The sequence below is a fragment of the Lycorma delicatula genome, chromosome 2 (genome assembly GCF_047948215.1).
Source record: "Lycorma delicatula isolate Av1 chromosome 2, ASM4794821v1, whole genome shotgun sequence".
NCBI lineage: Eukaryota > Metazoa > Arthropoda > Insecta > Hemiptera > Fulgoridae > Lycorma > Lycorma delicatula.
Genome location: NC_134456.1, coordinates 14,343,254 through 14,366,124, shown reverse-complemented (window position 1 = coordinate 14,366,124; position 22,871 = coordinate 14,343,254). Strand labels below are relative to the sequence as shown.

The 22,871-nt window shown below is 30.3% G+C and overlaps 1 protein-coding gene across 5 annotated transcripts in view; it reads right to left on the bottom strand.

The window, feature by feature from the left end:
* Positions 1-7,702: 7,702 nt before the first annotated feature.
* LOC142320479 (telomerase reverse transcriptase-like) overlaps positions 7,703-22,871 on the bottom strand; it is a 56,190-nt gene continuing 41,021 nt past the window's right edge. For 3 of the 5 annotated variants that reach the window (XM_075358308.1, XM_075358309.1, XM_075358310.1), the window contains exons 9-10: positions 22,547-22,803; positions 7,703-8,033 (exon numbers count right to left, since the gene is read on the bottom strand). In XM_075358308.1, the coding sequence (XP_075214423.1) occupies positions 7,810-8,033; positions 22,547-22,803 (481 nt within the window). In that variant the 3' untranslated portion in view covers positions 7,703-7,809. Of the gene's footprint in view, positions 8,034-21,976; positions 22,035-22,546; positions 22,804-22,871 lie in introns of those variants that run through there. The other 2 variants (XM_075358311.1, XM_075358312.1) reach the window with 2 other exon arrangements.

The window sequence follows — 22,871 nt, the reverse complement described above, 5'->3', positions numbered from 1 at the left end:
GTTAAATGCAATGGGTATCTTACGAGATGGACTTAAATTTAAAATAATTCTTTTAAAAATTAAAAAAAATATTTTTTGCTACCACCAGACTATTGAACTGGGATGAGCAATAAATGTTTATAGTGTTTTGATGATGATGTAGAAATGTAAATGTTAAAAACTCTCAACTCCTTTTCTGAAGCAATATGTAGTAAAAAAGAAAAATATATAAAACCATTTTTTGGTGAAGGGGTGAATATTAAAATAGCAATTTTTGGTAATTTGTGATCTTTATAAAAAACATCAATTTTTGTAAGAAAATGTTTTTGCTAAAGTGGCCCAGATAAATTTTATTTCATTCAAAACCAGATAACAATAGTTGTGGTTATAAATTATGATTTTTATTGTGCTTACTCAAGCAGAATGTGAGTGAGTGAGTCTATAGTTAATTATGTTGAAACATTATTCAGTTATAATAATTAATATTTATTAGTTAATATGCTATTAATTTTAATAATCTTCTTTCCTTTTCACAGATTTGAATTTTGTAACAAACATTATCATTTTTTTTATAATTTGTAGGCTGTCAGTTATGGAATTTTAAATAAAATATAATAATTACTGGTTTTATGATTCAATAAAAATTAAAAATAATTTTAAAGAACTTTCATTAACATTTTTTTAATTTCAAGCAGGGTCCTCTCACTCAATCAAAATTTTCTTGCAAAGTTTTTTTATTTACATGCTGGGTTTGTATTTTAATAAAATATCTTACTATAAAGCTACTATATCAAATAAACTATCAAGAAGTTTCCACGTAAACATTTTTTTTTTGCAGGAATTTTGACACGTTATTTCCTAGCGAGTAATTGATAAGAATTGGTAAGTAGAAGAATGATAAAAGGTGTATTGAATGACACGTTTAGTTGAGACTGTTGTTCAAATGGAGATGACTTGAAGTATTATTCTTTTTATAAAACATTACAATTCACAGTCAACCGTGAGAAAAGGAAATGAAATGCTTATATTTGATATTGCATATTGTTTAACATTTCCGTGTATTTATTTTTAATGTACATATCTATAAATAAGTTGACAAATTTTGAAAATTAATTGTGATTAATGACCGATATAATTTTATGATTCATACAGATTGTTTTCCTTTACATTTAAACTGCAATCAATATTTTTATACCTTATTATATTGTAGCTATATTGTTATTATGTATTATAAAAAAAAAAATGTTGAAATTATATCGATAACTTACAGAATGGTATGATGAACTGCCAACAATCGAATAGAATGTTTTTATTGCGAATAGCAGTTGTAAACTTCCATAAGAAAGTCACGGTATATGCTACTCTGTAGTATCATCTAAATGAGTCATTGATTATAATTCAACTTTATTAGGTGATAAAAGAAACAGATTATCTTAAGAGAATTATATCTTACTAGAATACATATATCTTATTTAGAATTACTGGATATAAATAACTCAATTTAATACCGTATTAGTATTTGTGACATTCTTCATGGTTTCAATCTATTTAAAGAAGATCTGAAGAGATTATTGTAAATAAAATACAAAAATATTTTGCTTTTTGGGTTTTTTCCACTAGTACAAAATTTAAGTGTTCTACCTATTAAAAGATTATTAAAAAAGAAATTCAATTGTCAGTTTCAATATGGCAGCCATTTAAAAAAATAAGATCTTTGAGCTTTTAGTAAAGTCTTTTTTCTTCATTGAACTAATGTTATATTAGAACTATTGCAAAATTAATTTTACTACAGTGTATGCCTGTAGTCTTTGTTTGTGTTTTTTTTTTTTTTAATTAACAAGAGGATGTAAGATGGTCGTAAAGGTAGGAATTATTCTTACTGGTGATCATGTCAGCGATCTGTCACAAAATAGTAATCAGTTTACATAATCATACAAGATTATACAAACTCATTGCACCCTGATAAAGTCAGTTTTATGAAAAAAATAAAAATAGAAAATAGCATAATCCATTAATTCATTTATTAAAAATTATTACTACTAAAAATAAACTTAGGTGACAAAAATTCATAATTAAAATTATGTTAAAATAACAAATTAAATAAGTAACGGCAAATAGCAAACATAAAAGTAGTACTCTCTTTATACAGCTGAATAAATGGAAATTATTGAGTGCTTGCCCAGATACTAAAATCTAACATGAGAGATACTTCCTGGTTTGAAACATCTATTAATAAACAAACAAATTTTACAAATAGAATGTGCTACCTCATCTCAATCATTTACTACTATAAATATATCTTACAACAAAATAACATTTTACAAAACTGAAAGGTACATATGTACAGGATACAGTTGTAAGACCTTGTACATCTCTGAATAACTGTTTTGTTGCAAACACTATAAATTTGATTGTTTATCAATATGTTGTTAATATCATGAAGGAGTATTAATGAAGATAAATTTAAGAGAAGTAACTGGAGAGATAAAATAACATAAGTAACTAAGGAAAAGTACGATTTTTATTTATGTACGTAACTAAGCAGTGAAGGCTTTTTTTGAGCTCAGCCCTCACAAACAAACAAACTTCACAATAATAACAAACTCTTGTGTATAGTAACAGTATATTTATGAGCATGCATACACTTCTTTTATAATATGCCTATATTTTTATTCTACAGTAAAAAAGTTTACTTTCATAAAGGTTTTATTATAAATTTATGGTAATTAAAGTAATCATAATTTTAAAAAAAGTTAATGGAATGAACCATTAGCATAAATTAATAACTTCAATGCCAATAAATAAAGGTAATTAAAAAAGAAGTAAACAAAAACAATGATGGACATGAGATTAATAATTAATTCAAGCAGTTTATCAAGGTGAATGAATCCTAAAATAAGAATTATTTAAATTACAGTAATTAATATAAATAAAATAATTACTCAAGTAATCAGATGATAAAAAAGTGCAATGTTACTAATATAAACTATCAAATAGTCCTTACAAATACAATACAGATATGACAAAAGTATAGTCCATACAGATATGAAAGAAATGCAGGAGTCTCATGAAAAAATGGAATGAATTTCAGGACATGTTCTACAACTAAAAATAAAGAAAAATATTCGCTTAAACATGAGTCCAGAAATGTTTTGTTTTCAACTTATAGCGTGTGAAAAGTTTGCCCTTGTTTCTTTTCCAAGGGTAAAATGAAGCCATATTAAAATTCTTAGAACCTTGATGAAGACGTAAATCTGATGTTTTATATTTTAACTTGAAAAATCAGTAACATAGGCCTGAGAACTGTATCTCTGGTAATTTTTAAGAAACTTATTGTAAAATTTAAATTATTAGGTTTGATGTATAATAAATTTGTTAAATTGCCAGTACTTGAACAAATAAAATTTGCAACAATTTATTTTTGAGAAAATCTATCTAAGCAACATAAACTGATTATTCTAAGAAATTTTACAAAGATATTTTCTAAATGTTAAGTTTTAATAATTAAAAAAAAATAATAACACTATTTACCCTAATATTGATAACCCTATGTACACAATATTAAAAATAAATAGTTAAACAATTGCATGTCAGAAAAAAAAATAATTTTCTTAAAATTAATTTAAAAATTTTTTTCTCTACAGTGCTACTTTATTTCATTGGCTGAGATGAAAAACGTCTATCTACAATTTTTAAGTTTTAAATTTTCATAAAAAAAGCTAATTCTGAAGAAGATCTTTCTGTGAAAGTACTTAACAGAGAAGATAGAAAAGAAAAGGCAATAGTGAAAAACATTTTTAGTAATTTTTAATAATCATAACACAAAATAGAAAAATAATCAAATAAAACAGTTTTTGTGTGAACCTATGCTGTTAAATAATGGAAGGCACAGGAATCGTGGTTCCGTGAATCGGTTAATTTGATAGTTGAGGGTTGTAAATTATTGTAGATGAACATGACTGGAAGCAGCCATAGAAAGGTGATAGTAGATTGTGTAAATACAATGATGAAAATGTCTGCAGAAGCATTTGCATCAGTGGCATACTGGCAGAGGTCAAACTGATGATTGTGTTATGTTACCAAGTTTTGAGGGTCTAAAAGATAACTTCCAGTAAAGCCCATCAGATAGGGTGGTATGGCAACGGGATCATCATAAGGTTTTATGTCTGTCTTCTCCTACCAAGGTCAGGATGTAATAAATGTGGAACAACATAAGTGACCAACTCATAGATTGTGTAAACATTAAAACCAGTAAGACTGTGTAAACCATTTAGTGCAGCAGACTTGGACAACAGCAGAGTTTATTTCACTGTGCATAGAAGTGTGGTATCCAATAGTTTTCAACAATGAGATGATTTCTCAGACTCAACAATCTTTAGGCAGACCAACTGTCAGTTTGGTTAACTTGTCATCACAAATCAGCTGATTTTGAAGTCGAGAGTTCTAAGATTCAAATCCTAGTAAAGGTCCTACTTTTATACAAATTTGAATACTAGATTGTGGATACCAGTGGTCTTTGGTGGTTGGGTTTCAATTAACCACACTTCTCTGTGGAGTGATCGATCTGAGACTGTACAAGACTATATTTCATTCACATTCATACATATCATCTTCATCATCCTCTGAAGTTGTACCTTATGGTGGTTCTGGAGGCTAAACAGAAAAAGAGAGACCGGCTGTCAAAATTGTGGTCTGACATAAAACGATTAATATTTAAGTCCATGTTGGAAACGATGAGCTGGCAGGAGCAGTGTGAGGGTATCCAGTGCTGCTATAGCCTACTATGTAAAGTGCAATCTCTTAAATGAAGACAGTGGAGGACTGGATTCGGTTGAGAGGTAGCTTTCTGAGTTCACTCAGCTAGAAGTCAATATGTAGGGAATAGGCGTTCAAGCTACTGTATGTGAGGAATTAAATCTATTTCTAGCACAGTAGACAGACAACTCTTACTCTCAGGAAGAGGTTGAAGATGGTGTTTGAAATTCAGTAAGTTAGTAAAAGATAATCAGCCAAACTGTAACAAAGACAGGAGTAGAAAGAGAAGAGGGACTAAATAATAGGAAAATTAGGCTCTATATGTGCAGCCAAGAGTTATTCAGAAATTGTTCTAAATTGACTGAGATAGTGGTAACTAGATATCTTGAACAACTATTAGATCCAGAATAGAATCTGTTAACTAATCTGTCAAAGCAATTTACTAAGATCTTTCCAGAACAATAGGATGAGTCAGTTGAGTAGACATTTACCTCCTGGTTAAGGAAGTAAAATATCTTGAGTTGGCCATCCCATTAAATGCAGTTGTTTGTGTCACGAAGCGTATCTTCAGGCTGAAAACTAAAGGAGCTACAGGTCCATATGGAATAACTCAGGAATTTGGGCAGACTAGAGTAGAGGGACTACTCATCAAACTACTTACACTTTGTTTTATAACAAAAATTTATCTGAGGCAACAAAAGGTGAATAGGAAAACTCTAATTCTTAAAAGTGAAGAAGACCTAAGCCTACCCGGCAGTAGTAAACTGATTATTATAGTTAAATGTGACTGTGATTGATTTATTCCAGTCTAAATGAAGAGAGACCGTGATGAGTAGAGTAGTGTCAATTCATGCCACGCAGAGGGGATTTATGCCCAGTAATGATTTCGACATTTTTGAAACAGTTTTGTACTACATGAAGCAGAGCACCAAGAGTTACAAAGTAAAGTTGATTTCGTGAAAGCATTGAGTTTTCCATCTCAAGACAGAGATTTGAAATTTCAGATTGTGCTCTGAAGTTTCAAATTAATCTTTTGAAAGTATTTGATACAGTCCAGCATTGTATATAGTTGGCCTCCGTGGTAGCATCTCGGGCTTTCATCTGGAGGTCCCAGGTTCGAATCCCAGTCAGGCATGACATTTTCATATGCTACAAATCATTCATATCTCATCCTTTGAAGCAATATTTAACGGTGGTCTCGGAGGTTAAAAAAAAACATTGTATTTAAAATCTGTGCTTATAAGTCAAGGAATATCTACAAGTTTGATCCATGTGATATCTGTATGAGGGAGCGGTGACATGTTTATTAGCTGATGACAGTGTGTACAAGATAAGACTTCTTCGAGGAGTTGACCACTTTCAACCTACTTTTAACCTGATGACTGATGCATTGTTATGACAGCTACAGAAACTATATAGAAATTATAGGAGTATGTGCTTTTGCCAGTGACATAACCCTGTTGAATGAGAACCTGAAAATGGCCATAGCTATGAGTTGTGGAAAGACTTAGAGGAGATCAGAATGAATATTTGAAAAAATTCAGCTACAATGGATGGGTTTGTGAGCCAGATTCAAAGGATTAAAGAAAACTTGGAGAAATATGAGTTCATTAGATAGTCCCAATTAACACCTACAGGAACCGAGATTTCTTAGTTAAAAAATATCTGTATTAGTGATATCTGGTTTTATAACCAAGAAAGAGCCCGTAAGTTCATCAAGATTTATAAATCCACTGAATTTGATGAAAAATACACTTGGTATGAAAGTATGAGGTAGCATAGACCCAAGCAGATAAGAATATAGACAACCTCTGTTGCTGTATCCATGCCAACAAAGAAGCAATTAATAGTTAACATAAATGATTTTCTATATGGGGGAGTTATGCAAGAAAGTGGTTCTCATTAGTTGCAGACAAATCATCTGGATGTGGAACATTGACAGAAGAGGCTGAAACCTGATTTTATAGTTTAAAAATATGAGGGGGTTTTGATTGTTGATGTTACAGTATACTTTGAAGGGAGGAATTCATTGGATCAAATTGCAGCAGAAGAGGTCAAATCAGTATTTATCAGTTCCTAATAGAATTTCAGTAACCCTGAGAAACCACAATCTTTGGTTATATAAAGGTGATCTCCTATTCATGATAGTTGGTGTGAAAGGTGCATTGCTGATGAAAACCATCAGAGCCTGAGTTTGGGGCTCAATGACAACTGATAACTATATTAATATACAGGAATTGCGACTCCTAATATAGAATAGAGGAATTGTTATCTAAATCTTGCATAAGAGGGAGAATTTTAAACATGATGATGATTAATTCAAAATTAGCATATAAAGGTAAATGTTATGCAGACTATATGAAAATTACTAACATCTTAAAAATAAAAGTATTAATCTTTTACCATCTTTTGATACTACTGTGTTAATAGCAGCTTTTCAGATTGTGATAGTCCATGCAAATATAATTGTTCGAGCAGGGGACAAGATCCAGAAAAAATTAAAATCATGCACAGTTTAATATAATTTAGTGTGTAGGAAATAACAGATTCTCAAACTTGTTTTTACATTTGAAATCACTTTTATCACTACTGAAAAATTACAGAACAAGCAAATGCAACAACCTTGATTGTAAACTGTAAAATTAGTGCTTCAGTATACAGATAAAATATTCAATGCAAAAGTAGACAATTTAGGAAGTATATTATTGCTACTTCTATTGCTATTATTATTGTAATATTCCTAAAAAACAAGTTACATAATTAATGTAATTTGTAAATAGAAAATAACAGTTAAACAAAACAATAAAAAATAAGCTATTTTTTCTATTCTAATACAAATAAGGACATTAGAAGATAAAAAGAAAATCATACCTGTCATTCCCACAATTGTCACCTAATCATAAAAACATCTTAATGCAAGCACATTATTAAATAATAAACAATAGTAACAACAGTCAAGAAGGCCAGAACAATTTAGATTTCATTTATTACATCATTCATAAGAAATATAAACATAGACATATGTAAACAGCAATAATATAAACATAATGTTATATTCTATGATAGAAAATACATTTAATGTGTTCCTTTGAAGTCATTCTCAATTCCATAAGAAGAAATACTTCTCAAAATATTTTGGTTTTCTTCAGTTAATTTACTAAAGAAAATTATCAATTTCATTTTTAAATATTCTAAAACATTATAATAAGCATCAAAAACCATTATCTCTTTTTCCAGTCTCATAAAGAATGCTTTATAAACAACCCATAATGTCATTTCACGATTAACAATGGTGTTTTCTAGAAAAAAAAAAAAATGTTAAATGATAAAAAATTGTTTTTAAGAAAACAAATCATACTTTAAATAAAAATTCAAATCTTATTTCAACATTAAAATAACAATGAGGATACTCAAGAACTGTTTGCAGAAAGTAAAAACATAAAAATAGATATGCAATTCAATCATTGAACAATCATCAGTAGTTATAATCAAATTGATAAAAATAAATAAATGCATAAAATTGTATACATACTGTAAAATATAAAATATTAAATTTGTAATATTTAAACACAATAAAGAATTTCCAGTTTTTATTAAATAAAACAAACACTGAAAACCAAAATTAAAAATACAACACTTTTTATTAAGCAGTCTAAATGTAGAACAAAAGATTAGCCTACAATATAATCTGTAACATCTAAATTCTGAAATTCACTTTTTTCAGATTCTCATTTTCATCTTTATTATAATACAAAGTTCTATAAAAAACAAAAAAGTATTGTAATGTGTCTCTAAAATTTGGTTATACAGTTTTTACACTTTCTAATTGTTTAAGCTTCTTCAAGTTGAAATAACCAAAAAAAAAACTCGTACGATTTACGAAGCTGTAAACTTTCACAGTATTGAGTCAAATGAAAATGCCAAACATATTTCACCAGTAGAATATTTGAAGTGGGTAGATTTAGTATGTATATTTTTATATATAATGATGATGTACATAGTATAAGTGGTGATTATGAATTTACTTAATACCTCTGGAATGGATAAATATAAAATTATGAAATTTGATTTAGTGATTCATGTTATACATGAATAATGTAGGGCTATATGATATAATTTTAATTTAAAATTAATAAATGAAATTATATATAATTTAAATTTTTTATGAAAACTGGAACAGTTTTTAGCAGCATTTGAACCAATGATTAATAAAACTTGAATGAAGTTATCTTAACCCTGACAAACAATTAGCTACTTTTTTTAAAATAATAAAAGTTCTTTTAACTTAAAATATTAACAACAGTTAGTTAGAGTCTACTTTAAGACAAAAGATATTCTAAGCTTTTTCAAAAGCTTTTGAAAAAAAATTTAATTTAATTCTTGACTATTGTTCAAGTAGAACTTTTTTACTTTACCCTATTATAGTTTACTACAATCAAACATAATTATTATTGTATGCATACAATGTAATATATATCTCATAATTATCATTATTAAACTGTATCATGTACAGAACTGTGTCTGTTGGCATCTATTTTGATTAATGTCTCTAAGTCAGGTACACATACCAGTGATATTGTTTTTGCCTTTCATCCAGAATTTTTTTGGTTTGCATCCATAAACAGACTTAGCACTTTTCACACACAATAAAATCTATTTCTCAAACATAAAAAACCTGTGGTAGCTGTAGTTGGGCCTGTTATTATTTTATCAATAAATAATAATAATCACAAAATTTTGTATGTAATTCATATATATAAACAACAATATGAACGTTTTGCAGATGGCGGAACGCATCATCACACGCAGTTACAAAATAGTAGACCTATACTGTAGCTAGCTAGAGTTACATTCTCAGTGTCATTTGCTTTTTAGCTGTACTAGTGAAAAGAGGTATCGTGATCAAAAACTGAATACCAGGCAATTTTGTACACGGGTTAAGTGATGATCAGTGTTTAGAGGAAATGTTTCCTGTGCATGGAGAGGATTGTTCTCATCGTGCAACAATATTTAGGTGGAACTGTGAGTGTTTGAAAGAGGAAATTTTTCTTCATCTGTGACCGAGGGAAATATTTCTGATCTATGAAAAATGCTTGAGACAGACATACATGTGACTTACTCTAAACAGAGATGTCTTTGGGCATTAATGCATTAATGTTTATGTTATCCTGCGAGATCACCTTCAAGTTAAGAAGATTTATACCCTTTGAGTGCTGCGTAACTTAACCAACAAGATGGTACATTGTGTTTAATGATGACATGAAATCCTGGAAAAGTCTGAATACAGAAAATCTCCCTGTGTTAACAGTATTGTGACAGATGTCAAAACTTGACTGTATTATTACGATGTCGCAACCAAGGCTCACACCAAAATGTGGATGTTCAAATATGAGGAGATCCCTGTGGTTGTTGAAAAATCCAGATCAGTGACGAAGAAAATGATGGCCGTACTTTTTAGTGTGAGAGTTGTTTTAGAGCAATTTATGTTGAAGATTCAGAAGACAATTACTGAGAAGTATTATAATATGGAATGCCTGCCTCAAGAAGCTCCACCAAAACTCAATGGTGGAGACATGGTTTCTTCACCATGATAATGCTCTAGCACACTTCAAAGTTTGCTCTGAGTATCTGGCCACCACTATGATAAAACTGTTATAGGACTCTTCCTACATTCCTAACCTTTCTCCATGTGCCTTTGTGCTGTAAGGGAGAAACAGACTGAGACAGAGGCATTTTACAAATGACGATAATCTTTGAGCTTTGGAGTATGCCCAGATCTCTGATGAAACTTGCAGGGTTTTTTTTGAAAACTGGTTTCAAGGGACAGAAAAATGTATAATGTGTGGAGGAAACTATTTTGAAAAATTATAAGAAATAAAATTTATTGCAAAATTTTCTTAGTGTTCTTTGTATAAGGCAGTAATGATACTGAATTTTTATAGAAATTGTAAAAAGCAGTAAAAACAGTTTTTATTTAGTTAATAATGTGGTTAACTATAACTGTTTATGAATTAACTAAGAATGTTTAGAAATTAAATGTATCATCTAATCGTATGAAAAAAAGCATACAAACATCTATCATCTCATTTTGGTTCACAGGTTCTTCCTGTTTTTCAGTTTTTTACTAATAAGAAACAGTTCTTAGCATTCTCTTTATGCTTCTTATTTTAACAATTGTTTAGCATAGTTTATCGTTTTGATTAATTTTAGAATTTGTTCATAAAAAATAATAAAACACTGCTTTCTGTTTTAAACATGTAGTTTTTCATTTTACATATGCAGCCCTATTTTCATAAAAATAGTCACTGATCAGTAAACCACTGACTGATTATTGTAAATGATCACCCACAACAAATTTTGTAAATCCCATTCTTGGATACACAATGAGATACAAAAAACTGTTCAAATATAGTTTCTGTTATAAGTTCATAAAATTTCACATGATTTACAAATTAGTTAAGGATGAATTTTAGAAAAAAATAATATTTTTATCACAGAGTAATTTTATATGTAGATTTCATAAATATGCTTACTTTTATTATATATGGCTTACACCATATTCAAGAAAATGGTTTCCTTCAATATGCAAAATTAAGTTCAGAGATCATGTTTGTTGTCTGATATTTTTGATATTGTTTTATACATAATCAGTTATAATAAAAACCATTAATTTAAGTATAGTTTGAGTATTTTAACTTTTCATTTACTGTTTTATTCACTATAAGAAAATTAATTGTGTAATTTAACCACAATATCAAATTTTTAAACAATTTTTGGTTTATAACTTATAAGGAATTACATGTATAAAATGAAACTGTACACAATTAGTTAACTAAAGAATGTTAACAAATAATCCATTTTCATATTAAAAAAAATCCAGCAATGAATTGCATAAATTTCCCAGATATGTCAGTCAAACAAGCAATAGCTCCAAAATGTTTTCAATTCAACCATTTTAGACTCTATTATGACAAAATAATTCCTTTTTATTGAAAAACAATAACCAAAATAATGAAATCTTTTTTTTCCATTTTTTTTTTTTTTGTAAAGATATTAATCTATAATATTATGGTATATAATTAAATAAATAAATATAAATCGGTAATATAAATAAATTACATAATAAAATTAATTTAAATAACAATACAAAATGATTACTTGATAAAAAGGATAAAACATACATAAAATTGAATATACACCTTTTAGTCAAAAAATTGAAAAAATATATATTAAAAATATGGTTTAACACCTGCATATTCTACTAATAACAAATTAATTAATTATATTAATAATAATTCTAATAAAAAATCATATGATAATGATTCCAAATTTGATGAACAGGGAGTATTACAGTCTTGTTTGTGAGAACTGCGATATGATATACGTAGGCATGACTAATTGCAGATTTTCCGCACATGCAAAAGAGCACATAAATAGCATTAAAAACAATAAACCAAAAAATTCCGATTTTGCCAATGTATGTAGACATGTATGTAATAGAAATTTTTGTGACTGTATGTAATAGAATACAGTCATATATACAATCATAACAATTCTGTGAAAATCTTAAGATATTTCTTATAAATATTATATAATCCTTGTAATTTGGAAAAATATCATAGATACTGTCATAATAAAAATTTAATTATAAAAAAAAATGTTTAAAAACGATATATATTTTATAAAAAAATATAAAGAAGTAATAATTTAATCTAATAATTATCTCTTTGTACTGGTAGGACCGGGCAGTCATGAATGTTTTACATTTTAACTGTAAACTTTAAAATTTTTGACTTTAATGAAATAATTTTATCTCTTGATGATGGCTTTCAAGTAAGCTGAAAGATCTTCAGTTCATATCAATGTGCTGATAAGGTGGATTTCATTAATTGTTAATATTATTTAGTGACTTTATTGTTTAACAAATACATTTCAAGCATTAAAAATTTGAAATTGTGAAAAAGATAAAGTAATTTTTATTTTATTTTCAGGGGTCCCACATTCAAGGGAAAATATTTGGGTAAAATTAAACTTTAGTCAAATAATCCCTAGTAGATGATAATAAATTTAAAAGAAATTTTAAAAAAAATACAAAGATGCAGCTGTAATTCTAAATAAATAAAGTTGTAATTTTCTAGGAAGAGTGTGAACATTTTTGGCTAATTTTTTTTTCAAGAAATACTAAATAGTAAGGGCTATTAAAAATTATGATTTTTACAAGTTAAATACTAAATACTAAATAGTAAGGAAGAAGAAATACTAAATAGTAAGGGCTATTAAAAATTATGATTTTTACAAATTAAATGCAATGGGTAACTTGTGAGATGGACTTAAATTTAAAAAAAATACTTTGCCACAGATCACTGGAGTGGTATGGGCAAAAATCTTCTATATTGGTTAGACCTATTAATATAGAAAATATGGATGCAAAAAACTTCTATTAACTCTTTTTCTGAAGAAAGATATAACTAAAAAAAGAAAAAAAATATAGTCATTTACGAGGGAGGGGGTGAATATTAAAGAAGAGCATTTGGTAATTTGTGATCTCTATAAAAATTCCTTCAACTTTTGTAAGAAAAATGTTTTTCCTAAGTGCCTGAGCAAATATTTGTAATTTTTTTTGACAAAAACATTCCCACCCTTTTAACAATTTTAGTAAAGATTTAATACATTTTCCTTGTACAGGCCAAAATACATACATAAACAAAAATTTTTTAGATTATTTTTACCAATTCATATACTTTCCTATTGTAGCATATACTGCTACAGTCGGTAAAGTAAAAAATTGCTTAAAAACTCCACTTTTCAACAACAAGCTGTAGTTGTTAAAAAAAGAATGACTGCAAAAATTATTTAATTTCACATAAAGGAACGCCTAGAAAAGTTGTCACTGTTTAAGTCTCATACAGTATTTTTGATTTGTACGGTTTATACAGAATATTGAAAATCAGAATTATATAAATGTCAATTAATTTTGCATAGCAAACTGACTTATCTGGGTGAATATTTTATTAGATTTTATCTTTATTCATTCAATTTTAGGGTATTTGCATAAAAATTTGTGTAATTATTATGTATTACATATACATATTTTACTTCATTTTTGTCATTCCGCATTTCACTTTGGCGGTGCAAAGTTGTGTTTTATTATTTTTAACAGAATAATGTGTTTAGTATGTTGTGATTTTGTTTTTTTTCATAACCAGAATAGTGTGGAAACGTTGGAAAATGTTTGGTGAAGACTGTAATAATTCAAGATATTAAATTCATTGAAGCTAAATCCTTTGCTTAACAGAAATAACTATAAAATTTTATGAAATTATCATAGGATCAAAATAACTGCAGATAAATCTTTATGTTCTATTGTTGAATAAAGCTTTTCACAGTGTTGAACAAACTGCATATGCCAAATATATTTTACCAGTAGAAAATGTGGAATCAATAAATTTAGTATGTAAATTTAAGCATTTTCCCTGAAAAAATGAGTACTCAAGCTTATAAAAAGGAAGAAAGCAATAATAATTAAAGTTAATGAGGTAAAAAATGGGATAAAAAAATAACTGTAATTAAGCTTTTTCTTGGTATTTGATTCTTATGTTCAATTTGTAAAATGAAGATTATTTTAATAGATCATCTTAAAGGCAGAATAAATCATGTTACATCATCGCAAGTAAAAAATTAAGATTCTATGTAAAAATTAATATTATGTAAAAATCTTGACCCAGATAATATTATGATGGATTCAACACATCTGGAAATTTTGTTACTAGTACTTGAAAACTACAGAATAAGAATCCATTCTACTACAGAATAAGAATAAATAGCCTTCTTAAAAAAATAATTACTGAAACTAAAAAAAAACTTTTACGAAAATAATGATGCAAGTCAAATATGTCCTGGAAAAAAGTTTACCATCCATATAAAATGAAAATGGATTAAAAAAATGAAACTAAACTGTGTAACTTCTAATGTTAAAGAATTAAATGAAACATTCAAAAGCACTCATTCATATGTAAAAATGAGATTTTCTAAACTTGCTGGTATAATGCCAAAATTTTGTATTCTCGCAGGAGTTTTAGGAATACATTATGTATGTGTTGATGTCATTCATCTGAATGTTAAGATATGTTTCTTGATTCAAGAACCAGGAACCCTGCTAATTGTGAGCATTTTTCGGACTTCAACACAAAACTAACATAACATTTTAGAAATTTTGAAGAAGCATAATTTCATTTGTAAGGATTATTAATGTTGTACTCAAATGCATGTTAGTTTTAACAAAGTTACTGGCCATTAAAGTCACCAACTCATATATCCTACACAGACACCCGACTATAACATAAAATGTAGAAGTAATATTAAATTTCTCATCAATGACTAACTTATTGTATCCTGAAAAATGCCTGTAAGAAAAGAAAGAAAAACTTATTTAAATATTTTTTTTATTTTTTATTATTATTCTAGGTAGATGTGTATAATTAGTAGTCAGGTTTTTTGATTAATAATAATTATTCTATTTAGCACTTTTTTGTTGTTTCCATAACTATACCATTCAAAACTAATCATCTTGTCAGGTCCGTCTCAGTGAGATTCTTGATGAAAAGAAAAAGGTGACTCCTACAGAGACTGTTATGGAGGCTCCAAAGCCTCCAGCAACTGAGTTGGCCTCTAAACCCCCAGAGGCCACAAAAAATCACACAGGGGGGGGCGAGTGTCCCCCCTCCCACAGGCGGTGACCGGTGCTATCCCCGTGTCGGGGAGTGGCCAGGTTGCCGCCTCTCAATCGGCGCCTGAAACCGGCGCCGATCCATGTCCGTTGTCGTCGGCGGCTTCGGTGGTCTCCGACACAGAGACCGGAAGCCTTACAGGCGACGACCTTCTCCGAACAGCAGCATGCGAGCATGCTGCTGTTCGCAACATGGAGAAGAAGCGAAAAAAAGGATGGCCGAAAGGAAAACCCAGACAATAATTTAATTAAAAATTAGTGAGTCGATAGTACAGTGGAACATCAATAGATGTTTTTCAAACATCCATGAGCTCCAACGCTTGGTACATGATGTAGACCCGATCTGTATATGTCTGCAAGAAACACATTTCCGCCGAAATGAAAATTTTAAATTAAAAGGATTCAATATATTTCGGCGAGATCAACCGCCAAATATAAGAGTTAGAGGTGGAGTAGCTATATTAACATCGACTAGAGCTACCACCGAAGCGGTTGTTCTAAACACAAACCTACAAGCGGTCGCCGTTAGAATGAAGCGTCCGCTCCAGGTCACTGTCTGCAGCATATACTTGCCGTATTTTGATTGGAATAAGGATGACATAGCAAGACTAATTTCCGAGCTTCCCCCACCTGTTTTACTGGTGGGTGACTTTAATGCTCATAATTCTCTTTGGGGATCAGATCGAGTAGATCCGCGTGGAAGAGAACTGGAAGGGTTCCTGATGAATTCAGAACTTATTATTTTAAACGACGGATCAGGAACCTTTTTCAATGCCAGAGATGGATTGACGTCCTGTATAGATCTTGCACTTATAAGCGGATCGATAGCACCGAGGTACAGCTTCCATGTTATAGACGATCTGCATGGAAGGGATCATTTCCCGGTGCAAATTGTAACTGATGTTACAAGAACAATATATCCCATCCCTAAAAAATGGTTATTTGAAAAGGCAGACTGGACGAGCTTCACAGCTAGAACGATACTCCCGGAAAAAACTGGAGTTATCGGAGACGATGTCGACGCCATAAAAAATGCAATAATTGAGTCGGCATCGAGATATATTCCCAAAACATCTGGGAAACTTACAAAGAAACCCATTCCATGGTGGAACGATGAAATAAGTGAAGCTATAAAAAGAAAGAAAAGGGCGTATAACGCCTTTAAGAAGCGTCCTAGTATAGAAAATCTTGTTGCCTTTAAGAAATACAGGGCGTATGCAAAACGTCTTATGATAGATTCGAAAAAACGATCCTGGCACCAATACGTGTCATCCATCGACAAAACTACTACTGCATCAGATGTTTGGAGGAAAGTGAAGGCGATTTGTGGGCGTAATGATTTTGCTCCCATAACTAGCCTTCAAGATGAAGATGAAATAAAAGATACGCCATATGAAATTGCAGAGCTGTTATCCAATCATTTCAAAAAGGCCAGCAAAACGGCCAACTACGAGGAAGGTTTTCGAACCAAAAAAGAAGAACTCGAAGGTCTACTAAATTTTAGAACTGAGTATAATTACTGTACTTAAATGTACCATTTAAAATGGAAGAATTCGCGAAAGCGTTGAAAAAAGCAGGTAACACAGCTGCTGGTCCGGATGAAATCCACTATAATATGATCAAGCAGCTGAATACCACTGCAAAGTGTAGATTATTAGAACTTTATAATAAAATATGGTGGGATGGAACGTACCCGCAGCAGTGGAAAAAAGCTCATGTTGTTCCAGTACCAAAGAAAAATAAAAATTTAACAGACCCCAATAGCTACCGTCCTATTTCTTTGACGTGTGCTATGGGAAAAATACTGGAAAAAATGATTAATAATCTACTCGTCTGGGATTTGGAAAAAGAAAACCTGATATCACTGTATCAAGCAGGTTTTCGGCAATACCATTCTACCACTGATCAAATGATCAGCTTAGAGGACGTTATATATAACAGCTTCATTAAAAGGAAACATTGTGTCGGAGTCTTCTTTGATCTTCAGAAGGCTTTCGATATGACCTGGCGTCATGGTATAATGCTCCAGATACATGAATGGGGCATTCGTGGCAATCTGCCTATACTGCTCAGCAACTATATGAATGACCGTACCTTCCAAATACGCGTCAACAATAAATATTCATGTGAAAGAATCTTGGAAAATGGCATACCGCAGGGTTCGCCGCTGAGCGGTACCTTGTTTACCATTGCCATTACTAAATTGATATTTGCCATTCCAGTAGAAATCAGCAAAAGCGTCTATGTTGATGATCTGGCAATTATGTATGCCAGCAACAAGACTGCTATGGTGAGGTACAAATTGCAACGAGCGATCAATGCTCTAAATGAAGTTGCAAGGAATAACGGATTCCAATTCTCACCAGAAAAAACGTGCTGTGTACACTTTTGTAGGAAGAGAATTCCTCATCAAAGTCCTGCGTTGACAATTGATGATAATCCAATACAATATAAAGACAGCGTAAGGTATTTAGGACTAGTATTGGATAAATCCCTTACATGGGGATTACATATACAGGACTTGAGTGATAGATGCAAAAGAGCCCTAAACATTATAAAATGTTTATCGAACTTAAATTGGGGCTCAGACAAAGAGACATTATTGAGATTGTATAAAGCATTGGTTCAATCTAAACTAGACTACGGATGTATCATATATTCATCCGCTAGAAAGTCGCACTTAAGAAAGTTAGACGTAGTTCATAATAGCGGAATAAGATATGCAACAGGCGCTTTCCGCACAAGTCCGGCGGCTAGTCTGATGTCTGAAGCCGGAATAATGCCACTACATTATAGAAGAGAGATCCTCTTGTTAAGATATGCAGCAAATATATGCGCTTTCCCTGCTCATATAAATAATAAATTGTTTACGAATCATCCCATGGCTGCATTATACGAACTTTGTGCTACCTATTCCAGACCAGCCGGAATTAGGTACCACGAATTAAGAAATAAATATGAAGTTGCCATTCCAGATACATTGGCAATTTCTACTAGAGAAATACCGCCATGGCTCTTGCCAGCGGTTAATACAAGTTTGGATCTCTATCAAGGAGAAATAAATAAGAAACCAGCAGTGATCATCCAGCAGGAAGTTTTGGCAATCGTCAGTAGTTACGAAGAACATATTAGAATTTATACTGACGGTTCTAAAACCGAAATGGTGTTGGATGTTCGATATATGTAAATGAAGAAGCCCACTTTTGGAGACTGCCAGATGTGGCCAGTGTCTACACGGCAGAACTCACTGCAATTCAGCAAGCTCTTCGCTACACTGAACACTATTGCGAAGAGAGAGTGCTAATATGTTCCGATTCATTAAGTGCACTCGTCGCAATTCGGAACAAGAACATTAAGGATGTCCTAATTGCAAACATCCTGTCCATTTTATACGTACTAAAACAACGAGGACAGCGATGCGTATTTGTATGGACTCCGGGGCATGCTGGTATTACAGGTAATGAAATCGCAGACGAAGCTGCCAGAAAGGCAACAGTCTGCGATGTTTTGGATGCATTTCCTGTAAGAGTGGCAGATGTTAAAAACTGTCTAACAAACATAGTAAAAAACAAGTGGAACGCTGAATGGAGGAGATTAAATACAAAATTAAACACAGTAAAATCTTCTCCTTATAAATGGAAAAGCGACTATAAGTTGACTCGCCGTGAACAAGTAGCGGTGACCAGACTTAGAATCGGTCATACGCGATTAACAAATTTATATTTGTTAACCGGCGAAGTGAGACCAGTGTGCGGTGTTTGTAATAAAACACTGACAATCAAGCATCTTATAGAAGAGTGTACCATATATGAGGACCTCAGAAAGAGGTTCCGTTTTAGAAATAATATTACTGCTGATCTGGATAATGGAAATGAAGAAAATATAGTTGCATTTTTACACGCCAGTGGACTTCTTAAAAGTCTATAAAAATGAAAGTTTAAGCTGTGAGAAACTCTAAGCGGTAGTTTATATATATATAAAGAAAAAATGGTATTGATAAGTTTAATTTTAATTTTAAACGTATGCATATATACATAAGGGAGTCTTGAAACGTGGCACGTATAGTGACGGGAGGTAGCCCTCTTGCCTAGGCCATTTTGGCTCACCTGCATTCAAGAGCAGTGAGTCGGGGTGTGTCCGATGATGGCATGGGGGACCCTCAAGGGTGGATTGAGGGCGTGAGGCTGTGGGTGTATGCTGTGCATGCCTATAGCCTGTCTATAAGAAGGATTCAACTGCCACAGCACCCTGGCACGACTGATATACTGCTCAACGGCGGTTCTGGTCGCCCCGAGGGTGCTTAAACAAACTATAAATGAGACTCGTAGAAGAAAGAAAGAAAGATATAGTAGGATAAGTTTTAATTTAATTTTAATTTAATGGTCTTTTGGGAACCTATCTCAAATTTTAATATTGGGGCCCTTTACACCCCATAAGTGTTTGTGATTGTCCTTGTCTTTATGTCTTAAATGTTTTGTGTAGTTTGTGCTTTTAAATAAAATGTAAGGGCCCTTTACACCCTTACATACGACGATCCAGATGGTGATAGTAGTTTCTTTTAAAGATTGTGACGAGGGCTAATGACCTTAGCAGTCGATGCCCATAAAAATTAAATAAAAAAAAACAAAAAAAAAGTAATCATCTAGATATGATACTGGTATAAGTTTATTCTGTTTTTAAAAACATTATGCTACTTAAACAGAAATATAAATGTTAATGAATGATAATGTAACACATTATTGCTAGCTGTGATGCATTCCTGCTTCCTTTTGCTGAGTGTAGTTTTGCTTTTATTTGAATGATGAATTTTTAAAAAAATCACAAGAGGCAAAAGGTGTTTCTTTTGTATTGTTTTATGGAATACCATCATTAAAATTTGAAAAAAATTCTAATATATATAATTCACTAATTCAAATTTTTCTATTCAAATTTTTTTTCTAATTCTAATTCACTATTTGAAAAAAAGTGTAATTTTTAAAATGATTTTAAAACTAAAATACCTGCCCCCTTTTTGGTTAATAAAGTTTAAGACAGTTATGTTACTTCCAAACTGAAGACCTGTTACTATCCAATAGTTAACTGATTGGGTCTATGAAGCTACAGAAGGAAAAAACTGTAAATAACAGCTGCTAAACACATTATCATCCTCCCTATGTATTTAATCAGGTAAAAAATTGACTTAAGTGGTACTAAAATTAATAACTTTGTGCACTATGTTTATAACCATAAATAGTGGCCAAAAGTAGCTGAAGCTGAAGATATATGTGACAACAAAAATGTTTTTTTTTTTTTTTTTTTTTTTTTTTTTTATCTAATGGTCCATACACTTGTTCTCAAATCTCAAGCTGTGATAAATTTGGGTGAAACTTTAAAATATAAAGGAAAATCGTAGTGGTAGAACCTAGTATAACTGAACTAACAAATATTAGTTCTGAAATGAATGAAGCTGTCACAGAGAAAGTGACACCAAAAATAGGCATTTTGTTTGATATTTTAATATGATTGGTACAATAAATTAAGTATTTTTCAAGTTCTTTCAAAGTAGTACATTCAGTTAATTTCTAATTGAAATATGTCTTAAATTTATTAACTGAAGTAAATATTTTTTTATTATACAAAAGAAAAAATGTTGAAGAAGCATCATTTTATTTCTAATACTTGGTAGAAATTTTGCAGATGTAAAATGCCTATTTTAGACAGAAGAAACTATTAGCGCTTTCTCTGAAAATCATTCTGCAGCAATGCACGATAAAATTTAATCATTTTACTAGGTGAATTGATAACCTATCATCCATTTGTTGTATATCTAAAAAATAAGTAGAATAAAGTAACAATTATTTCACATTTATACCAGGATCTGCATTTGTCAAATCACGGCTTCTTTTAATTGATCTTTAAAAATATAATATATTTTCATATATCAAGATCATCACTAAAAAGTTTTCTAGATGAGCATTCTTTAATAATTAATCAAATCAATTACAATTAAACCAAGAACTGATTTAAAAGTCTAACTTTTTACTAATTATTTTTATGATTATCAGAATCCTGTAGGAGTCACACAGAAAAAAGATACAATAAAAGGCTTAAACAATAGAAACATCTCTGCTAAAAGTAGATTTTATGAATTTTTTACTTTTTCTGGTATAGCTTGTCAACTAGTCAAAATTAGGTTTTAAAACCTCATTTAAAAATCAACTGAATGGTTTCAAAACTCAACTGATTTTTTTAAAATGAAGGAGGGTTTTAATTTTCATCAGCATTGCCTAATTATATGCTTGTTATTTAAATTCATGGCTCAATTTTATATAATTCCTTCATTTTATAAACTCTAAAGAGTGTAAATAATCTGATTTGTGGTAAACATGCACGATGAATTGTCTTGTATGAATAAAACAGTAAATGAAAAGTTAATATTTCATTTTAAACCGTAAACTATACTTAGTTAGCGGTTTGTATCTGAAACTGATACTTAATATACTATAATAGTTTAAAAAATACAAGAAAACGACTCACAACAATCAATTTTGCAGGTTGAAGGTGGCCATTTTGATTTTTTCTTGAATGTTGTGACCTGTAAAAAATAAATATATTTCTTAAATCTACGAATACAGGTTATTTATGGAAGTGTGAAACTTCTGTAAAACATCATGATGTACATGGAATGACCCTTATATTTTATTTAGTCAGTAAAAACTGAAAACTAAATAATTCTTTAACATAAATAAAATGATTATTAGAACACAAATAATAAAAATAAAAAATCTACAAAATAATTATTAAACTAATATTATAATCATTTAAAAGAGCATATTTTAAGATCTTTTTTTAAAGGCCAATTAAAGAAGCCAGTGATTTGACAAATCCAGATTCTGAGATTTTAAGTAAAAAAATCACAAGAACTACATTTGGAATTCGTACTGTAAAGACTCATTAATGTAGACAAACCAAAATTTTCTAAAAATCACTTTTTGGATTCGAGAACTGTAAAATAATTAATTCTTATAACAACTATAATAAAAAAATTAATACATAATTAAGTGTATTAAGATATTAAATAATCAAAAACACTACAACATAACTTACCTGGTAAATCACATTTCTTTGAAACTTTGATAATTCTAGATGAGACTAATCTGGCAAAAATTGTTATGCATTGATTTAAAAAATCACTGTTGTATGATGTTAACATGTTTACTACAATGGCGTGAAAACGAAAGGCCATAAGTAATGAAGCCTTCATTACATTCAATAATATTGTCTTTTTATTATTTATAACAGGATCCAACAAAATAGTTTGCAATTTTAAGGTACTTAGTCCAGTCATTCTACTTTTTAAAAATCTGTTAAGAAAAATATTAAAAATTGAGAATTTTAAAATCTAAACTTAAGTTAAGTAATTTATATCTAA